Here is a 21,354-nt window from a genome sequence, read left to right as displayed (position 1 = left end):
ACGGCATGTGCCAACTGAGTCCGACCCTATTTTCACAAGCTTTCCCAGAATCACCACCGAGTGATGTTAATAACTAAGGCCTCATTGGCCACATTTTGTCATAAAACCACACCTAGTTGAAAAAGAGATTGGAAAAGGAGAGGTTCAGTTCACCACAGGCCCCCCCACCCACAGGGTGTGTTAGTGAGGGGGAAGGGGAGAAGGGATTTTGGAAAAGCAACATTTAGCTCTACCACAAATTCTAAGACCATTTTTAATCAGGGGTGATTTGGAAGCACTATAGCCATCTTCATCACATAAAGATCACATCAGCTTTGGGGTGTTACTGAAATCTCTATCAAGTAGGTATCTAACTATGTCTGCAATCAGGGAAAGAAAAATGCTTCATATTTGCTCTCATAATTACTGATAATTAAAGTTTAAATTTTAAAAGCTAAAAGAAATCAGTTCCCTCATGAGTATGATGTTCTCCATGCGCGCACCCCTATTGCCAGGTGATGTCTCAATTCCACACTTCCCTAAGTCCGACTATTGTAAAAACCTCTATTTACTCAGCATTCTGCAATAAGAAGTATTTAATATAGGTAAATGGGAAGGGATTTCTCATTTAATCCTAAATGCAAAAGGGACCACTAAATGTACACATGTCTGATTTTAAAGTAGTTGTTCAGATGACCCAGAATATACTTACAGTAATATTTTTTGGAATTTAATCTAAGTGACTTAACAGTTAACAAAGAAAATTTGAGTTCCTGAGGCAGGGCGCGGTGGCTCACGCCTGTAATCCCAGCACTTTGGGAGGCCGAGGCGGGCGGATCACAAGGTCAGGAGATCGAGACCACAGTGAAACCCCGTCTCTACTAAAAATACAAAAAATTAGCCGGGCGCGGTGGTGGGCGCCTGTAGTCCCAGCTACTCAGGAGGCTGAGGCAGGAGAATGGCGTGAACCCGGGAGGCGGAGCTTGCAGTGAGCCGAGATCGCGCCACTGCACTCCAGCCTGGGCGACAGCGCGAGACTCCGTCTCAAAAAAAAAAAAAAATTTGAGTTCCTTACAAGTTCATAAATTATTGTCCACAGGCCAAACCAGGCCCACCAGTTATGTTTATAAATAAAGTTTTGTTGGAACACAACCCTGCTCATTCATTTATGTGTTGTCATTGGCTGCTTTTCTGGTATAAGAACAGAGTTGAGTAGTTGTGACAGACATTGCATGCATGACCTGTAAAGCCTGAAATATTTACCATCAGAAAAAACTTGCCAACCCCTGCCTTAGACTATATTGGTGAACAACCTTTTAAGAATTAGTGACCTAAAGAAAGTTTCTGGTACAGTGCCAGAAGTTATGACTTTAGTTTGATACATACAACCTTCTATTAAGACTAGATGAGGCTGAGGTGGGCAGATCATGAGGTCAGGAGTTCGAGACCAGCCTGGCCAACATGGTGAAATGCCGTATCTACTAAAAATACAAAAAATTAGCCGGGCGTGGTGATATGTGCCTGTAATCCCAGCTACTTGGGAGACTGAGGCAGGAGAATCACTTGAACCCAGGAGGCAGAGGTTGCAATGAGCTGAGATCATGCCATTGCACTCTAGCCTAGGCAACAGAGCAAGACTCCATCTAGAGAGAAAAAAACAAAAAGACTGGACGAAGAAACAAAATATGGATTTATCAGAAGAGTGAACTCATAGAGTCCATGCTAATAGGATGTTATTTATTTATTTATTTATTTTATTACTATTTTTGAGATGAAGTCTTGCTCTGTTGCCCAGGCTGGCGTGCAGTGGTGTGATCTTGGCTCACTGCAACCTCTTCCTCCCCGGTTCAAGCAATTCTTCTGCCTCAGCCTTCCGAGTAGCTGGGATTATAGGTGCCTGCTTCAACGCTTGGCTAATTTTTGTATTCTCAGTAGAGATGGGTTTTCACCATGTTGGCCAGGCTGGTCTCAAACTCTTGACCTCATGATCCGCCTGCCTCGGCCTTCCAAAGTGCTGGGATTACAGGCATGAGCCACCACACCCAGCCGGGATGTAATTTAATAGGAATAAATTCAAAGTCCTAAGTTCAAAATTGAGAAAAATACGAATACCTTTTTGAAAAACAAATTAGGCCCTGTACACTGAAAGAGCTGCAGTGACATGGAGATCACCAGTTACAGAAATGGTAGTCTCGAATTGATAGAATATTGTATTTTGTCCCTTGCCCGTGATCCACGTACCAAGATCTTTCTCATTCAAAAGCATGTTATTGGCATTCCTTACAAACAGCACTCAAACAACAACACAGTTATAAGTGAACAACATAGAATACTAAGCAATACTACATATTTTTAGTAACAATACTAGACATTTTTCATTTTTGTCATCATATTGTGAGTTAAAGTGCCTAAGAGAATCTGTCTAACCTTGTATGCCCCTCTCTTAAGAGTATAAGTAGCATGCCTGTAAAAAGACAATGTAAAAAAAACCCTCCAGTTTATATGTGTTCACCCTTATTCCTTCCAGGGTGCAGCTTAGTGAGTCTTACTCTAACCCTTGAGCCTGCGATCTTATTTCCTATAACATTGTTCATGTTTTAAAAACCTGTGAATTTTTGTCAGTGGCATACTTAATATGTTGCCACCCATTGAATGTACACTTTAATACTATCTGAGGTTGCAGTTTTAAAACACTGTATTTCTGATCTATAATTCAAATATGCTTATAAATAAATAGACTTCTAGAAGGATACATAAGAAAGTAGGTCCAGAGGTTGCTTCTGGGAAGGTGCCTGGGGAGCTGGGAGACCAGGTGACAGGGTGAAGAGAAATGTTTCACTGTATATTCTATTGTGCCTTTTTACTGTTGGTCAGTGTACATGTATGGCCATTCAAGTAAATCAGTGAAATGTCTTTGAAAACCTGTATCTTCTCCAGAATCATCGTCTAACCTAGGCATAGTCCATTTGCAAATCATACAACTATGACAAGCCAAAGATTTAACAAGTGCACCGAACACGGTGTGATTAGGTGGTTGTCATCACTTAGAGAAAATACTTTAATTAGTTGGATAGGTATATGAAAACCAGTTTACACAGAAATCCAAGGAGAACTGATCAGTAAAAAAAAAAAAGTGACAAAAGAAATGGTTTTTGTTTGTTCAAAGGAGGTAGAAAAAAAGTAAGGGCAAAAAAATGCAATGAAATGTGCAGCACAAGGCTTGATACCTTTAACAGTGGAAATCAAGAGTCAGAAGCTAGTAGATGAAATTAAGAACAGGCATGTAGGGCCAGGTGTGGTGGCTCACGCCTGTAATCCCAGCACTTTGGGAGGCTGAGGCCGGTGGATCACGAGGTCAGGAGATTGAGACCATCCTGGCTAACACGGTGAAACCCCGTCTCTACTAAAAATACAAAAAACAAAAATACAAAAAAAAAAATACAAAAAATTAGCCGGGTGTGGTGGCGGGCACCTGTAGTCCCAGCTACTTGGGAGGCTGAGGCAGGAGAATGGCGTGAACCAGGGAGGCAGAGCTTGCAGTGAGCCGAGATCGCGCCACTGCACTCCAGCCTGGGTGACAGAGCGAGACTCCATCTCAAAAAAATAAATAAAAAATAAAAATAATTTAAAAAGAACAGGCATGTAAAATGTGGAGAGCAAATGGACATGATCCTTATTGCTGCAATTTTCCAAATATATGAAATTCATAAATGTGCAAGATATGGAGAAACAGCCACTTCTGCTACATGTGCAGACAATGACCCTCAGTATGTGTCTCCTCCGTGTATATGTTTCAGGGGAGGAGAGGTAAGAGAAAGGGTTATATGGTAACTTCCAGCATTCCTCTTGATCTAGGGCTATAAAAGCAGCAGAATACTATATCTTATTGAAAGCGCAGCAAACAGGACATTTCCAGAATGGAAAGCAGGCATGGAAGCCCACTGTATCCCTAGCATGTGTTCACAGTTACCAATGGAAACAATGGTTACTTTTAGTAGCCCTCCTGCTAAAATAACTTAAATTAGAAATGGGTTCTTGGCTGAAGAAATTAAGCAAGATTTCTGGTTAAAAAGTTTTAAGAAGAGGAGGAGCTACATGAGCATGTTCAAATGCCATCTTTAACTATAATAGAAATCTTTCATATTTCTTCAACAGGATACACCCATGCTAAAGTGAAAATAAAAGGTTTTTCTTTTCCTTTTCTATCCTTTTTTTTTTTTTTTTTTTTTTTGAGACAGGGTCTGGCTCTGTTGCCCAACCTGAAGTGCAGTGGTACGATCATGCCTCACTGTAGATTAAACCTCCTGGGCTCAAGAAGTTCTCCTACCTCAGTCTCCCAAGTAGCTGGGGCTAGAGGCACACACCACTACACTTGCCTAGTTTTTTATTTTTATTTTTAGTGGAGAGGAGGTCTTGCTATGTTGCCCAGGCTTGTCTCAAATTGGTACACTAAAGTGATCCTCCCACCTCAGCTTACCAAAGTGCTGGGGTTATAGTCATGAGCCACCTTGTGCAGTCTCTCGGTTTTGTTGGTTTGTTTTTGTTTGTTTGTTTGTTTGTTTGTTTTTTTAGATGCAGTCTCACTCTGTTTCCTATACTGGAACACAGTAGCATGATAATAATAGCTCACTACAGACTCAACCTCCTGGGCTCAAGGGATCCTCCTGCCTCAGCATCCCGAGTAGCTGAGACTACGGGCGTGGATAACACAGCTGGCAAATATTTTTTAATTTTAAATTTTTTCTTTTTTGTTTTTGTGGGTACAGAGTAAGTGTATATATTTATGGGGTACGTGAGCTATTTTGATATAGGCATACAATATATAATAAGCAGATGTATCACCTCAGGCATTTATTATGTTACAAACAATCCAATTATAGTCTTTTAATTATTTTTAAATGTACAATTAAATTATTATTGACTATAGTCACCCCATTGTGCTATCGAATACTAGATATTATTCATTCTATTTTTATTTACCCATTAACCATCCCGACTTTCCCCCAACCTCACCACTACCCTTCCCAGCCTCTAATAATCATCATTCTATTCTCTATCTCCATGAGTTCAATTGTCTTAATTTTGAGTTCCCACACATAAGTGAGAATGCAAAGTTTGTCTTTCTGTGCCTGGCTTATTGCACGTAATATAATGATCTCTAGTTCCACCCATGTTGTTGCAAATGACAGGATCTCATTCTTTTTTATGGTGAATAGTACTCCATTGTGTATATGTACCACATTTATCTTTTCATCTGTTGATGGACATATAGGTTGTTTCCAAATCTTGGCTATTGTGAATAGTGCTGCAATAAACATGGGAGTACAGATATCTTTTGGTATACTAATTTCCTTCCCTTTGGGTATACACCTAGCAGTAGGATTGCTGGATCAGATAGAAGCTCTATTTTTACTTTTTGTGAGGAACCTCCAAATTGTTCTCCATAGTGGCTATACTATTTTACATTCCCACCAGCAGTGTACAAGTGTTCCCTTTTCTCCATATCCTCGTCAGCATTTGTTGTTGCCTTTCATTTTAACTGGAGTGAGATGATATCTCATTATAGTTTTGATTTGCATTTCTCTGATGATCAGTGATGTTGAGCACATTTTCATATAACTGTTTGCCCTTTGTCTTCCTTTGAAAAATACCATCTTTTGTCCATTTAAAAAATTGGATTATTAGATTTTTTTCCTAAGAGTTGTTTGAGCTTCTTCTTTATTCTGGTTATTAATCCCTTGTCAGATGGATAGTTTGCAAATATTTTCTCCCATTCTGTGGGTTGTCTCTTTGTGGATTGTTTCCTTTTGTGTGCAGAAGCATTTTAACTTGATATGATCCCATTTGTCCATTTTATTTAGTTGCCTGTGTTTGTGGGATATTACTCAAGAAACCTTTGCCCAGCCAGGCACCGTGGTTCACCCCTGTAATCCCAGCACTTTGGAAGGCTGAGGCGGGTGGATCATTTGAGGTCAGGAGTTTGAGATCAGCCTGGCCAAAATGGTGAAACCGTGTCTCTACTAAAAATACAAAAATTATCCGGGTGTGGTGGTGTGCACCTGTAGTCCTAGCTACTCGGGAGGCTGAGACATGAGAATCACTTGAACGTGGGAGGCAGGGGTTGTAGTGAGCCAAGATTGCACCCCTGCACTCCAGCCTGGGTGACAGAGTGAAACTGTGTCTCAAAAAAAAAAAAAAAGAAAAAAGAAAAAAAAGAAACCTTTGCCCATTCTTGTGTCCTGGAGCATCACTTCAGTGTTTCCTGATTTGAGGTCTTAGATTTAAGTCTTTAATCCATTTTGATTTGATTTTTGTTTATGGTGAGAGATAGGGGTCTGATTTAATTCTTCTGCGTGTGAATATCCAGTTTTCCAGCACCATTTATTGAAGAGACTGTCCTTTCTCCCAGTATATGTTTTTGACAGCTTTGTCCAAAATGAGTTCACGGTACATGTATGGATTTGTTTCTGGGTTCTCTATTCTGTTCCTTTGGTCTGTGTGTCTGTATTTATGCTAGTACCTTGCTGGTGACAGTAGCTCTGTAGTACAATTTGAAGTCAGGTAATGTGATTCCTCCAGTTTTGTTCTTTTTGCTCAGGATGGCTTTGGCTATTCTGGGTCTTTTGTGGTTCCATATAAATTTTAGAGTTGTGTTTTCTGTTTCTGTGAAGAGTGTACTTTTTTTTTTTTTTGTAGAGACAGGGTCATTCTGTGTTGTCCAGGCTGATCTCAGTCCTCCATTCAAGCAATCCTGCCTCAGCCTCCCAAAGCACTGGGATTATGGACATAAGCCACTACACGCAGCTTAGTATCTTTTACATAACTGGACATTCCTTCTCATTCTCTTTTGCTGGATTCTTCCCCTCTCTTGACCTCTCGTTGTAGTTCTCCAAGGCTTTTTTTGCCTTGTGGTAAAAAAACGCAATGTAAAATTTACTACCTTAACCATTTTAATTTTACAGTATAGTAGTGTTAACTATACCTTATTATGTTTTTTCCTCTATATAAGCTCCCCTTTTCCTCTTCCCTTCTCTCTATACTCTTCCTTCCTAGGTGATCACAGCTAGTCCCTCGACTAAAATATCATCTATTTTGCTTTAGAGTAATTTCAGCTTCCCATCTCCTTACCTCCCTTCAGTTTTGCATATTCAGATTTTTGGATTATGTCCCTTCTGTTTCTAGAGTCTTTATTTAGAGTATATGTGGTCCACTAAATTATCACATATCAAGCTTCATTGCTTACCAGATTCCCTTTCATTTTCTCCTATCTTGAATCTATGTTAAGATGTTTTTATTGTTTGGTTATTTTCTCAAGTATTTTTACTGAGATAGTTTGCTTTAGTGGTGTAATTTTGGTAATCTTGAATAGCCTCAAACATCTTTTTGCCATCCCGTAACCAATCGGGGATATCTCGGCTGAGTATAAGATTCGTAACTTCTAGGCTGGGCACGGTGGCTCACGCCTGTAATCCCAGCACTTTGGGAGGCCAAGGCGGGCAGATCATGAGATCAGGAGTTTGAGACCAGCCTGGTCACTGTAGTGAAACCCCGTCTCTACTAAAAAATATATATATATACACAAAAATTAGCTGGGCATGGTGGCGGGCACCTATAATCCCAGCTACTCGGGAGGCTGAGGCAGGAGAATCGCTTGAACCCACGAGGCAGAGGTTTCATTGAGCCAAGATCATGCCATTGCACTGCAGCCAGGACAACAGAGTGAGACTCCATCTGAAAAAAAAAAGATTCATGACTTCTGCTGCTTTTTGTTTCAGTTAGTTTAGATCCTGTTGCATTGTATTCTAGCTTCTAGAGTTGATGATTAGTCCAGTACCCGTCCTAGTTTTCCCTTTATGGATAATTTTTCTTTCTTTCTGGACACTTGTAAGATTTTTTCTTTATTTGTAAAATTAATGAATTTTACAAGGGTAAAATAGATACTTGTCTTTTCTCTTTAATCCATCCTGAAACTTGGTTTCCCTTTTCACTTATCCACCAAAAGCTAGCCCAGAGAAATTTTCCTTTATTATTTACTTAATCGTTACCTCTCCTCCATCTGGTGCTTTTTCTCTTTTTGAACACCTGTATTTTGTAAAATAGGTCTTTTGGGACTATCTTCAAGTCTTTCTATTCCTTCAGTATTTCCATTTATTTAGCTTCCTGTTCTGTGCTTTGAGATAATCCATGTACTGCATCTTCCAGTCTCTTTATTTAGCTGTCAATAATGATCATCTTAAAAAAAAAATTCATGTTCTCATTTTGCTTTGAAATCTATACATGAATCTTCCCGGAAAAAAAAAAAATCATGTTTTTCCAAGTATTGCTTTTTAGTTTTCTAGTCTCTCAACTTGTTTACAAAGAACGTAATAAATTTTTTACTCTTACATATGTTTTAAATTTCCATTAAAGTATTTGAATTTTATTTTTTATAAAGATATTTACGGGGCCCGGTGCAGTGTCTCATGCCTATAATCTCAGCAGTTTGGGAGGCCTAGATGGGTGGATCACATGAGTCCAGGAGTTCTAGAACAACCTGAACAACATAGTGAAACCCTGTCTCTACAAATAAAAAAATTAGCTGGGTGTGGTGGCACACACCTGTAGTCCCAGCTACTTTGGAGGCTGAGGTGGAAGGATCATTACAGGTCAAGACTGCAGTGAGCTGTGATCATGCCACTGCCCTCTAGCCTGAGTGACAAAGGGAGACTGTCTGAAAACAAAGAAACCAAAAAACATATTTGTTCGGTAAGCTGACCGAATAATGAAATTTTTTGAATAATGAAATTTCATTTTCATTTAACTGTAATGTATTCCTTGGTTATATATTTACTCCAAATGCTTAATTTGTTGTTGTTGTTGTTTTTGAGATGGAATCTCACTCTGTTGCCCAAGCTGGAGGGCAGTGGCATGATCTTGGCTCATCACTGCAACCTCTGCCTCCCAGGTTCAAGCGTTTCTCCTGCCTCAGCCTCTCAAGTAGCTGGGACTATAGGGGCGCGCCATCACACCTGGCTAATTTTTTATTTTTAGTACAGACGGGGTTTCACCATGTTGGCCAGGCTGGTCTTGTACTCCTGACCTCAGGTGATCCATTCTCCTCACCTTCCCAAAGTGCTGGGATTACAGGCATTAGCCACCGTGCCCAGCCATAATTTGTATTTTATATAGAGAAATCAATCTTATAAGATTATATAATGTCAAGACTACTGGGAATAAAGGAAGAATAAAATAGAAAAAGTAGTTTTTTTCCTGCCTTTTTTTTTTTTTTTTTTAGTTTTGTTTTGCTTTGTTTCAGAGATAGGGTCTCCCCCTGTTGTCCAGGCTGGAGTACAGTGGGACAATCACAGCTCAGCGTAGCTTCCAATTCCTGGTCTCAATCTGTCCTCCCACCTCACCCTCCTGAGCCACTAGGATAACAGGCATGAGCCACTGTACCTGGCCTCTTGCCAATTTTTTAAATATTCCAGCGCTTTTTTTAGGTTGTCTGGAAATATCCTCAGTTAAGGGATTGGTTTTCCCCCTTATCATATGTTTGCTGTCTCAAAGGAACACCCGGTAATCCTGACCATGCCTGCTATTCTTTCCCTTTGCCCTTTGTTTTTCTGCTACTTTATACTTGAGTTTATGCCCCATCCTCAATTATCATTGCATAGAATTTGTTTCTATAGGTTAATAAGGAAGAACTGAGAAAATAAAGTTTAGCAAAGTGATAGAAATAAAAACTCAGTGGCTGGGCGCAGTGGCTCACGCCTGGAATCCCAGCACTTTGGGAGGCCGAGGCGGGCAGATCATGAGGTCAGGAGATCAAGACCATCCTAGCTAACACGGTGAAACCCCGTCTCTACTAAAACTACAAAAAACTAGCCGGGCGTGGTGGCGGGTGCTTGTAGTCCCAGCTACTTGGGAGTTTGAGGCAGGAGAACGGTGTGAACCCAGGAGGCAGAGCTTGCAGTGAGCGGAGATCACGCCACTGCACTCCAGCCTGGGTGACAGAGCAAGACTCTGTCTCAAAAAAAAAAAAGAAATAAAAACTCAGCTTAAAGGTAGGCTTAGCAGATACACTACAGCATATGTAGTTATGTGTTTAACTTATGCTAATATGTAATTCACACTTATTTTCTTACATTTTAATGCAGCATTCTTCTCTTTATAGAGAAGACCAATCTTAAGGTTTAAGGATGAGGAGGGTGGTCATTGGTACAATCACTTACCACTTTACTCACATTTTTGAAGGGTCATTGTAGCTATCTTCATGGGCAGGCTGTGGGAACAGCACATCTGAAGCTCTAACACTCCCACATAGCCATATGCCTTTGGCAGCTGGAGAGTCATATAAAATCAGCCCTGACCCATGTTCTCATACTTATAAACACCTCTCTCTGGCTTACTACTTTAGTATTTATGAACTATTTTGTGGCAAGCTACTTAATCAGAACTTTAAAAATGGTTCACTTTGGCCAGGCACGGTTGCTCACGCCTGTAATCCCAGCACTTTGGGAGGCTGAGGTGGGCGAAACACGAGGTCAAGAGATCGATACCATCCTGAGCAACATGGTGAAACCCCATCTCTACTAAAAATACAAAAATTAGATGGGCGTGGTGGCACGCACCTGTAGCCCCAGGTACTCAGGAGGCTGAGGCAGGAGAATCACTTGAACCTGAGAGATGGAAATTGCAGTGAGCCGAGATCCCGCCACTGCACTCCAGCCTGGTGACACAGTGAGACTCCGTCTCAAAAAAAAAAAAAAAAAAAAGGTTCACTTTGATAATTAATTTTTTTTTTTTATTTTTTCCAGGTGTATGGTTGCTGATGAAGTAAGTGTTTCAATGGTTTTTATGTCTTTTATAAGATTACACAGCTAGTTTTTGGTGTCTACTATTTTCCATGTACTCTTTCTCCATACAACTGTATGTCTATATATGGGAATGGGGGGAGAGAGAAAGATGGGAGGGTTAGAAGGGAGGGGAGAGGGAATGAGAATGAATGAATGTGTGTGTTTGTGTATGTGTGTTTGCAAGACATGCATCTGATACATATATTAATATTAACATTAGTGACCCCAAATTGTTATCTAGGATGCAGGAATGAGCTTTGAAATGCAGCCTGCCCAAAAAGCTTTTCTGTTATAATAGTACTTGCTTAAAAGCTAAAGGTTATTGTTACTTGTTTCCTATGAGTTTGAAATGTAGTGCTGAAATGGTATTTTATTATCACTCAACAGTTTGATACATTTAAATGGCATGTGCTTATATGTATCTCTATTCGTATTTTCTCTCTGAAATAGAGGCTCTTGTTACATGAACCATGATATTCTTTGTGTACATTCTCAGAGTAATATAAATCAATAAAGTTCTAATTTTTAACAACACTTTGAGAAATATGTTGCTTTTTTTCATTATATCTTTAAGAATAACAGCAAAATGGCTGGGCTCGGTGGCAATGACTCTTTTTCTAACTATAACATCTAGTCTAAATAAATGCCTATTGAATGAATGAAGAGTTCAAACTAAAAAATTAGGTAATTATAAATCAGCATGAACTATGAACCCCTATATCCACATTTCTATATAGGACTCATGTTATTCCTTAAGGAAATCTTTGAATTCTCTATTCATGTTTTTCCTTAAAAAGAGACTACAGGCCGGGCATGGTGGCTCATGCCTGTAATCCTAGCACTTTGGGAGGCTGAGGTGGGTGGATCACGAGGTCAAGAGATGGAAATCATCTTGGCCAAAATGGTGAAACCCTTTCTCTACTAAAAATACAAAAATTAGCTGAGCGTGCTGGTGGGTGCCTGTAGTCTCAGCTACTCGGGAGGCTGAGGCAGGAGAATTGCTTGAACTCGGGAGGCGGAGGTTGCAGTGAGCTAAGATCGTGCCATTGCACTCCAACCTGGGCGACAGAGCCAGATTCTGTCTTAAAAAAAAAAAAAAAATGGGACTACTACAGAGATAAGCCATTGGTGGGAGTCTATATGTAAGCACAACTAAATCACAATTAATTGGGAGAATTTTTTGATGATTCCACTTCTATTTTTTAACAATTCAGTTTCCATTTCCTTCATTTCTAATATATTTTGAAAAGTGTATGTTTTGCTGTTATTTTTTTTTTCCTTCTTTTTGAGACAGAGTCTCACTCTGTGCCCAAGCTGGAGGCAGTAGTGCGATCTCGGCTCACTGCAAGCTCTGCCTCCTGGGTTCACACCATTCTCCTGCCTTAGCCTCCCCAGTAGCTGGGACTACCGGCGCCCGCCACCACACCTGGCTAATTTTTTGTATTTTTAGTGTAGATGGGGTTTCACCACGTTAGCCGGGATGGTCTCAAACTCCTGACCTCATGATCCACCCGCCTCTGCCTCCCAAAGTGTTGGGATTACAGGCATGAGCCACCATGCCCGGCCTGTAGTCTCTTTTTAAGGAAAAATATGAATAGAGAATTCAAGGATTTCCTTAAGGAATAACATGAGTCCTATATAGAAATGTGGATATAGGGGTTCATAGTTCATGCTGATTTATAATTACCTAATTTTTTAGTTTGAACTCTTCATTCATTCAATTTATTTAGACTAGATGTTATAGTTAGAAAAAGAGTCATTGCCAGTGAAGAACTTAGCAATATAATTGGAGAAAGAAGACATAGACATTTGGGAAACAATAAACATAAATTTTTCTTTTGAAACAGGATGAATTCTTTTGTTCTTTGTTTTTTGAGTTGGAGTCTCGCTCTGTCGCCCAGACTGGAGTGCAGTGGTGCAATCTAGGCTCACTGCAAGTTTCGTGTCCCGGGTTCATGCCATTCTCTTGCCTTAGCCTCCCGAGTAGCTGGGACTACAGGTGCCCGCCACTACGCCCAGCTAATTTTTTGTAATTTTAGTAGAGACAAGGTTTCACTGTGTTAGCCAGGATGGTCTCAATCTCCTGACCTCAGGTGATATGCCCGCCTCGGTCTCCCAAAGTGCTGGGATTATAGGCGTGAGCCACCGTGCCTGGCCTGAAACAGGATGAGCTCTAAACTGCTCTTCATAAGTTAATTAATTTGAAAGTCCAAATGACTGAAAGAGACTTAAATGTTTTTAGTCCCTGAATATGTTTTCAACAAATAGAAATGTGAACTCATTCTCCAAAACCTCACGACTAGCCATAAGTATTTCCTCTTACATAATATACAGGTATAGAAAATATATGTCATATATGTATATGTATGTGTATAAATTTTTTTCCAAACAGACCAGTTTTATGTCCACAGAAAATATATTATAAAAGGTAACAAATAGTATCCTTTATGATTCCCACAAGTAAGTCATGGTGAAAAATCTTAGCAGTTATGGTACACCATTGGTACTTTGGTCCTCGCTTTGATGTTGTAGAAATTTAGATGGGCCTAAATCTATGGAATTCAGCATGGATTAAGATAAACATTTGATCTGCACCATAACCCTTCTGATACGGTTTGGCTGTGTCCCCATACAAATCTCATCTTGAATTGTAGCTCCCATAATTCCCACGTGTGATGGGAGGGGTGACCCAGTGGAGGATAGTTGAATCATGGGGGTGGGTCTCTCCCGTGCTGTTCTCATGGTAGTAAGTCTCATGAGATCTGATGGTTTTATAAATGGGAGTTCCCCTGCACACGCTGTCTTACATGCTGCAGTATCAAAGATGTGACTTTGCTCCTTTTTTGCCTTCCACCATGATTGTGGAGCCTCCCTAGCCATGTGGTGGAACCATGAATTAAACCCCTTTCCTTGATAAATTACCCAGACTCGGGTGTGCCTTTATTGGCAGTGTGAGAACAGACTAATACACCTTCTTAACTCTTACATTCTCTAACAAACCATTATCCTCAGTTAACATCAGTTAACGAGTATGCAGAGTTCATGAACCCTTAGCCAGCAGGAGTCTTCCCATTGTACAAATCGCTTTTCCATTTCTTATTATTTACAATTACATAGCACTTTTCACATTTGACTAATTCACATGTTGTCATCTTCTTTCAAAACCTTCTTTTTAATTGAATAAATGTCAAAATCTGTTTAATATTTCCTCAGTACTTAAAAAAACTTCCACTTTTCTGTCCATCATAATTACTTAATTACTTCTCTCTTTTCACCAGCATTTTTGAAGACCCGTTATTTTACACCTATTTGACTTGACAGGGTTTATGATGTTATATTTTATTAATTATGTTTATTAAGAAAAAATTCTCAACTTTATACATGAATATAAGAATCAGGCCATAGAAGTAAACAGAATGGCATACAAGACTTAAGATCACAGCTCATAACCCCTAATAATCTATTTAGTGGTAGGGTTGGAGTGCCATTTTTATGGAATCTTACCATGTCAGTGTTGATGAAAGTTCATAAATTAAATGTGCTGAAGTAAAAAGAACTTGTATATATGTAAATTATATGAACTCTGGTTTAACCTTCATTCTATTTTCTAATATTGCTTTTCTTCTCTTGTTCTTATCATAAAACAGTGGTGAAACCAGAAAAGGAAGTACAATTTATAATTTGAAGGTCAACCACTTTTTGATTTGTAAATTAAAAATAGATTTTCATGTGATGACTGTTTGACTCATCAAACAGTGAAAAGCCTTGGGAGAGCAATTTTACATCTGTGTTATTGAACCTACTTTTTTGTAAACACTTGAATACCCACTTGAAGTATTGTGTAATGTAGCTGTCTGCTGTGATCTTTTCTCCCTAGCTTTAGAAACAAATGACGTCCTTCACTGGTATTATTCCACTTTCTCTCAGTATCTTTTCACTGTTACCTTTTTCTTTTCTTTTTTTTTTTTTTTTTTTTAATAAGACCTAGGGTACATGTGCACAACATGCAGGTTTGTTACATAGATATACATGTACCATGTTGGTTTGCTGCATCCATCAACTCGTCATTTACGTTAGGTATTTATCCTAATGCTATCCCTCCCCCAGCCCCGCACCCCCCGACAGGCCCCAGTGTGTGATATTGCCTGCCCTGTGTCCAAGTGTTCTCATCGTTCAGTTCCCACCTAAGAGTGAGAACATGTGGTGTTTGATTTTCTGTCTTTGAGATAGTTTGCTGAGAATGATGGTTTCCAGCTTTATCCATGTCTGTGCAAAGGACATGAATTCATCCTTTTTTATGGCTTCATAGCATTCCATGGTGTATATGTGTCACATTTTCTTAATCCAGTCTATCATTGATGAACATTTGGGTTGGTTATTGTGAATAGTGCCCCAATAAACATATATGTGCATGTGTCTTTATAGTAGCATGATTTATAATCCTTTGGATATATACCCACTAATGGGATCACTGGGTCAAATGGTATTTCTAGTTCTAGATCCTTCAGGAATAGCCACACTGTCTTCCACAATGGTTGAACTAGTTTACAGTCCCACCAACAGTGTAAAAGTGTTCCTATTTCTCTACATCCTCTCTAGCACCTGTTGTTTCCTGACTTTTTAATGATCGCCATTCTAACTGGCGTGAGATAGTATCTCACAGTGGTTTTGATTTGCAATTCTCTGATGAGCAGTGATGATGAGCATTTTTTCATGTGTCTGTTGGCTGCATAAATGTCTTCTTTTGAGAAGTATCTGTTCATATCCTTTGCCCACTTTTTAATGGGGTTGTTTGATTTTTTTCTTGTAAATTAGTTTGAGTTCTTTGTAGATTCTGGATATTAGCCCTTTGTCACATGGGTAGATTGCAAGAATTTTCTCCCATTCTGTAGGTTCCCTGTTCACTCAGATGATAGTTTCTTTTGCCATACAGAAGCTCTTTAGTTTAATTAGATCCCATTTGTCAATTTTGACTTTTGTTGCCATTGCTTTTGGTGTGTTAGTCATGAAGTCCTTGCCCATGCCTATGTCCTGAATGGTATTGCCTAGGTTTTCTTCTAGGGTTTTTTTTTTAATGTTGAAAATTATAAAACTTTATTGAAGGGCATAAAAGATATAAACAGACAGATATACCATGTTCATAAATACAAAGCCTTGGTATTATAAATAAGACCATTCTCCTCAAATTGATCTTATAAATTCAATGCAGTTATTTTCTTTTTTTATTATTATTATTTATTTTTATTTTTATTTTTATTTTTTGAGGCGGAGTCTCACTCTGTCACCCAGGCTGGAGTGCAGTGGCCGGATCTCAGCTCACTGCAAGCTCCACCTCCCGAGTTTACACCATTCTCCTGCCTCAGCCTCCCGAGTAGCTGGGACTACAGGCGCCTGGCTATTTTTTTGTATTTTTTTAGTAGAGACGGGGTTTCACCATGTTAGCCGGGATGGTTTTGATCTTCTGACCTCGTGATCCGCCCATCTCGGCCTCCCAAAGTGCTGGGATTACAGGCTTGAGCCACCGTGCCCAGCCGTTCTTTTTTTATTATTATTATGTTCTAGGGTACATGTGCACAACGTGCAGGTTTGTTACATATGTATACCTGTGCCATGTTGGTGTACTGCACCCATGAACTCGTTATTTACATTAGGTATATCTCCTAATGCTATCCCTCGCCCCCCACACCACACGACAGGCCCCAGTGTGTGGTGTTCCCCTTCCTGTGTCCAAGTGTTCTCATTGTTCATTTCCCACCTGAGTGAGAACTTGCGGTGTTTGGTTTTTGGTCCTTGTGATAGCTTGCTGAGAATGATGGTTTCCAGCTTTATCCATGTCCCTACAAAGGACATGAACTCATCCTTTTTTTATGGCTGCATAGTATTCCATGGTATATATGTGCCACATTTTCTTAATCCAGTCTATCATTGATGGACATTTGGGTTGGTTCCAAGTCTTTGCTATTGTGAATAGTGTCGCAGTAAACATACATGTGCATGTGTCTTTATAGCAGCATGATTTATAGTCCTTTGGGTATATACCCAGTAATGGAATGGCTGGGTCAGATGGTATTTCTAGTTCTAGATCCTTGAGGAATCACCACACTGTCTTCCACAATGGTTGAACTAGTTTACAGTCCCACTGATAGGTAAAAGTGTTCCTATTTCTTCTCCACATCCTCTCCAGCACCTGTTGTTTCCTGACTTTTTAATGATCGCCGTTCTAACTGGTGTGAGATGGTATCTCATTGTGGTTTTGATTTGCATTTCTCTGATGGCCAGTGATGATGAGCATTTTTTTCATTTGTCTGTTGGCTGCATAAATGTCTTCTTTTGAGAAGTGTCTGTTTATGTCCTTCGCCCACTTTTTGATGGGGTTGTTTGTTTTTTTTTTCTTGTAAATTTGTTTGAGTTCTTTGTAGATTCTGGATATTAGCCCTTTGTCACATGGGTAGATTGCCAACATTTTCTCCCATTCTGTAGGTTGCCTGTTCACTCTGATGGTAGTTTCTTTTGCTATGCAGAAGCTCTTTAGTTTAATTAGATCCCATTTGTCAATTTTCACTTTTGTTGCCATTGCTTTTGGTGTTTTAGACATGAAGTCCTTGCCCATGCCTATGTCCTGAATGGTATTGCCTAGGTTTTCTTCTAGGGTTTTTATGGTGTTAGGTCTAACATTTAAGTCTTCAATCCATCTTGAATTAACTTTTGTGTAAGGTGTAAGGAAGGGATCCAGTTTCAGCTTTCTACATATGGCTAGCCAATTTTCCCAGCACCATTTATTAATAGGGAATCCTTTCCCCATTTCTTGTTTTTCTCAGGTTTGGCAAAGATCAGATGGTGGTAGATGTGTGGTATTATTTCTGAGGGCTCTGTTCTGTTCCATTAGTCTATATCTGTTTTGGTACCAGTACCATGCTGTTTTGGTTACTGTAGCCTTGTAGTATAGTTTGAAGTCAGGTAGCGTGATGCCTCCAGCTTTGTTCTTTTGGCTTAGGATTGACTTGGCAATGAGGGCTCTTTTTTGGTTCCATATGAACTTTAAGGTGGTTTTTCCAATTCTGTGAAGAAAGTCATTGGTAGCTTGATGGGGATGACATTGAATCTGTAAATTACCTTGGGCATTATGGCCATTTTCATGATATTGATTCTTCCTATCCATGAGCGTGGAATGTTCTTCCATGTGTTTGTGTCCTCTTTTATTTCATTGAGCAGTGGTTTGTAGTTCTCCTTGAAGACGTCCTTCACATCCCTTGTAAGTTGGATTCCTAGGTATTTTATTCTCTTTGAAGCAATTGTGAATGGTAGTTCACTCATGATTTGGCTCTCTCTTTGTCTATTATTGGTGTATAAGAATGCTTGTGATTTTTGCACATTGATTTTGTATCCTGAGACTTTGCTGAAGTTGCTTATCAGCTGAAGGAGATTTGGGCTGAGACAATCGGGTTTTCTAAATATACAATCATGTCATCTGCAAACAGTGACAATTTGACTTCTTCTTTTCCTAATTGAATACCCTTTATTTCTTTCTCTTGCCTGATTGCCCTGGCCAGAACTTCCAACATTATGTTGAATAGAAGTGGTGAGAGAGGGCATCCCTGTCTTGTGCCAGTTTTCAGAGGGAATGCTTCCAGTTTTTGCCCATTCAGTATGATATTGGCTGCGGGTTTGTCATAAATAGCTCTTATTATTTTGATATACGTTCCATCAATACCTAGTTTATTTAGAATTTTTAGCATGAAGGGCTGTTGAATTTTGTTGAAGGCCTTTTTTGGCATCTGTTGAGATAATCATGTGACTTTTGTCGCTGGTTCTGTTTATATGCTGGATTACGTTTATTGATTTGCATATGTTGAACCAGTCTTGCATCCCAGGGATGAAGCCGATTTGATCATCGTGGATAAGCTTTTTGATGTGCTGCTGGTTTCTGTTTGCCAGTATTTTATTGAGGATTTTTGCATCGATGTTCATCAAGGATATTGGTCTAAAATTCCCTTTTTTTGTTGTATCTCTACCAGGCTTTGGTATCAGGATGATGCTGGTCTCATAAAAAGAGTTAGGGAGGATTCCCTCTTTTTCTATTGGTTGGAATAGTATTAGAAGGAATGGTCCCAGCTCCTCTTTGTATCTCTGGTAGAATTCAGCTGTGAATCCGTCTGGTCCTGGACTTTTTTGGGTTGGTATGCTATTATTGCCTCAATTTCAGAGCCTGTTATTGGTCTATTCAGAGATTCAACTTCTTCCTGGTTTAGTCTTGGGAGGGTATTTGCGTCCAGGAATTTATCCATTTCTTCTAGATTTTCTAGTTTATTTGCATAGAGGTGTTTTTAGTATTCTCTGATGGTAGTTTGCATTTCTGTGGGATCGGTGGTGATATACCTTTTATCATTTTTTACTGTGTCTATTTCATTCTTCTCTCTTTTCTTCTTTATTCGTCTTGCTAGCAGTCTATCAATTTTGTTGATCTTTTCAAAAAACCAGCTCCTGGATTCATTGATTTTTTTGAAGGGTGTTTTGTGTCTCTATCTCCTTCAGTTCTGCTCTGATCTTAGTTATTTCTTGCCTTCTGCTAGCTTTTGAATTTGTGTGCTGTTGCTTTTCTAGTTCTTTTACTTGTGATGTTAGGGTGTTGATTTTAGATCTTTTCTGCTTTCTTTTATGGGCATTTAGTGTTTAAAATTTCCCTCTACACACTCCTTTAAAGGTGTCCCAGAGATTCTGGTATGTTGTATCTTTGTTCTCATTGGTTTCAAAGAACATCTTTATTTCTGCCTTCATTTCGTTATGTACCCAGTAGTCATTCAGGAGCAGATTGTTCAGTTTCCATGTAGTTGTGCGGTTTTGAGTGAGTGTCTTAATCCTGAGTTCTAATTTGTTTGCACTGAGGTCTGAGAGACAGTTTGTTGTGATTCCTGTTCTTTTACATTTGCTGAGGAGTGCTTTACTTCCAATTATGTGGTCAATTTTAGAATAAGTGTGATGTGCTGAGAAGAATGTATATTCTGTTGATTTGGGGTGGAGAGTTCTGTAGATGTCTATTAGGTCTGCTTGGCGCAGAGATGAGTTCAAGTCTTGGATATCCCTGTTAACCTTCTGTCTTGTTGATCTCTCTAATATTGACAGTGGGGTGTTAAAGTCTCCCGTTATTATTGTGTGGGAGTCTAGGTCTCTTTGTAGGTCTCTAAGGACTTGCTTTATGAATCTGGGTGCTCCTGTATTGGGTGCAGTATATTTAGGATAGTTAGCTCTTCTTGTTGAATGGATCCCTTTACCATTATGTAATGGCCTTCTTTGTCTCTTTTGATCTTTGTTGGTTTAAAGTGTTTTTTATCAGAGACTGGGATTGCAACCCCTGCCTTTTTTTTTTTTGCTTTCCATTCGCTTGGCAGATCTTCCTCCATCCCTTTATTTTGAGCCTATGTATGTCTTTGCAGGTGAGATGGATCTCTTGAATACAGCACACTGATGTATCTTGACTTTTTATCCAATTTGCCAGTCTGTGTCTTTTAATTGGGACATTTTGCCCATTTACATTTAAGATTAATATTGTTATATGTGAATTTGATCCTGTCATTATGATGTTAGCTGGTTATTTTGCCTGTTAATTGATGCAGTTTCTTCATAGCATCGATGGTCTTTACAATTTGGCGTGTTTTTGCAGTGGCTGGTACCGGTTGATTCTTTCCATGTTTAGTGCTTCCTTCAGGAGCTCTTGTAAGGCAGGCCTGGTGGTGACAGAATCTCTCAGCATTTTCTTGTCTGTGAAGAATTTTGTTTCTCCTTCACTTATGAAGCTTAGTTTGACTGGATATGAAATTCTGGGTTAAGTAAATTGCCCAAGGACATATAACTAGACGATGCCAGGACCTGAAATTTGACCTGAAGTCAAATAATTGGAGTGATTCAGCTCCAACTCTCACTATCAATTTCTTTTACAGTCCCCAGGTACCAAACTTTCTATTTTTGAAATAGGACTCTTGAGGACAGAATTTGGAAGACACAGGACTCAAAGGAATAAGACGGTAATGTTAGAATGAAGGTGATCGAGTTAAGATTTTGTGTTGGTGAGACTACACAGTAGTCCTTTAAGTCAGTGTCACCTGTGTGCTTACTTCCTTGCTTCTTAGTCCAACTTTATTATTTTTGAATGTGCTTTTTTTTAAAAAAAAAAACTTAATTTAAAACAATTTTAGATTTACATAATTGTTAGAAAGATATTACAGAGTTCCTGTATACCCACACCCAGTTTCCCCTATTATTGATATCTTAGATTAGTATGGTACATTTGTCTCAATTAATGACCCAATATTAATATATTATTGTTAACTGCAGACCATACTTTATGCAGGTTTTCTCAGTTTTTCTCTCATGTCCTTTTTTTTAAAAAAAGAACAAAGAAAAAAACAACTACGATTTCATCCAGGAACACATTACTACATATATTAGTAATGTCTCTTTAGGCTTCTCTGGGTTGTAACAATTTCTCACACTCTCTTTGTTTTTGAAGACCTTTACAATCCTGAAAATTAATGGTTAAGTACTT

General features: G+C 39.2%; 1 protein-coding gene across 10 annotated transcripts in view; it reads left to right on the top strand.

Moving 5' to 3' along the window:
* ZRANB3 (zinc finger RANBP2-type containing 3) overlaps nucleotides 1-21,354 on the top strand; it is a 308,526-nt gene that overhangs the window by 117,666 nt on the left and 169,506 nt on the right. For 9 of the 10 annotated variants that reach the window (XM_031651750.1, XM_031651757.1, XM_031651752.1 and 6 more), the window contains exon 3: nucleotides 10,776-10,794. The exons of the other annotated variant lie outside the window; for it this stretch is intronic. In XM_031651750.1, the coding sequence (XP_031507610.1) occupies nucleotides 10,776-10,794 (19 nt within the window). The remainder of the gene's footprint in view (nucleotides 1-10,775; nucleotides 10,795-21,354) is intronic. 10 annotated transcript variants of the gene reach the window in all.

This window comes from Papio anubis, chromosome 10 (assembly GCF_008728515.1).
Source record: "Papio anubis isolate 15944 chromosome 10, Panubis1.0, whole genome shotgun sequence".
In the NCBI taxonomy this organism is placed as follows: domain Eukaryota; kingdom Metazoa; phylum Chordata; class Mammalia; order Primates; family Cercopithecidae; genus Papio; species Papio anubis.
Note: the sequence above shows the minus strand (reverse complement) of the source record. Positions and strands in the feature narration are given on the sequence as shown.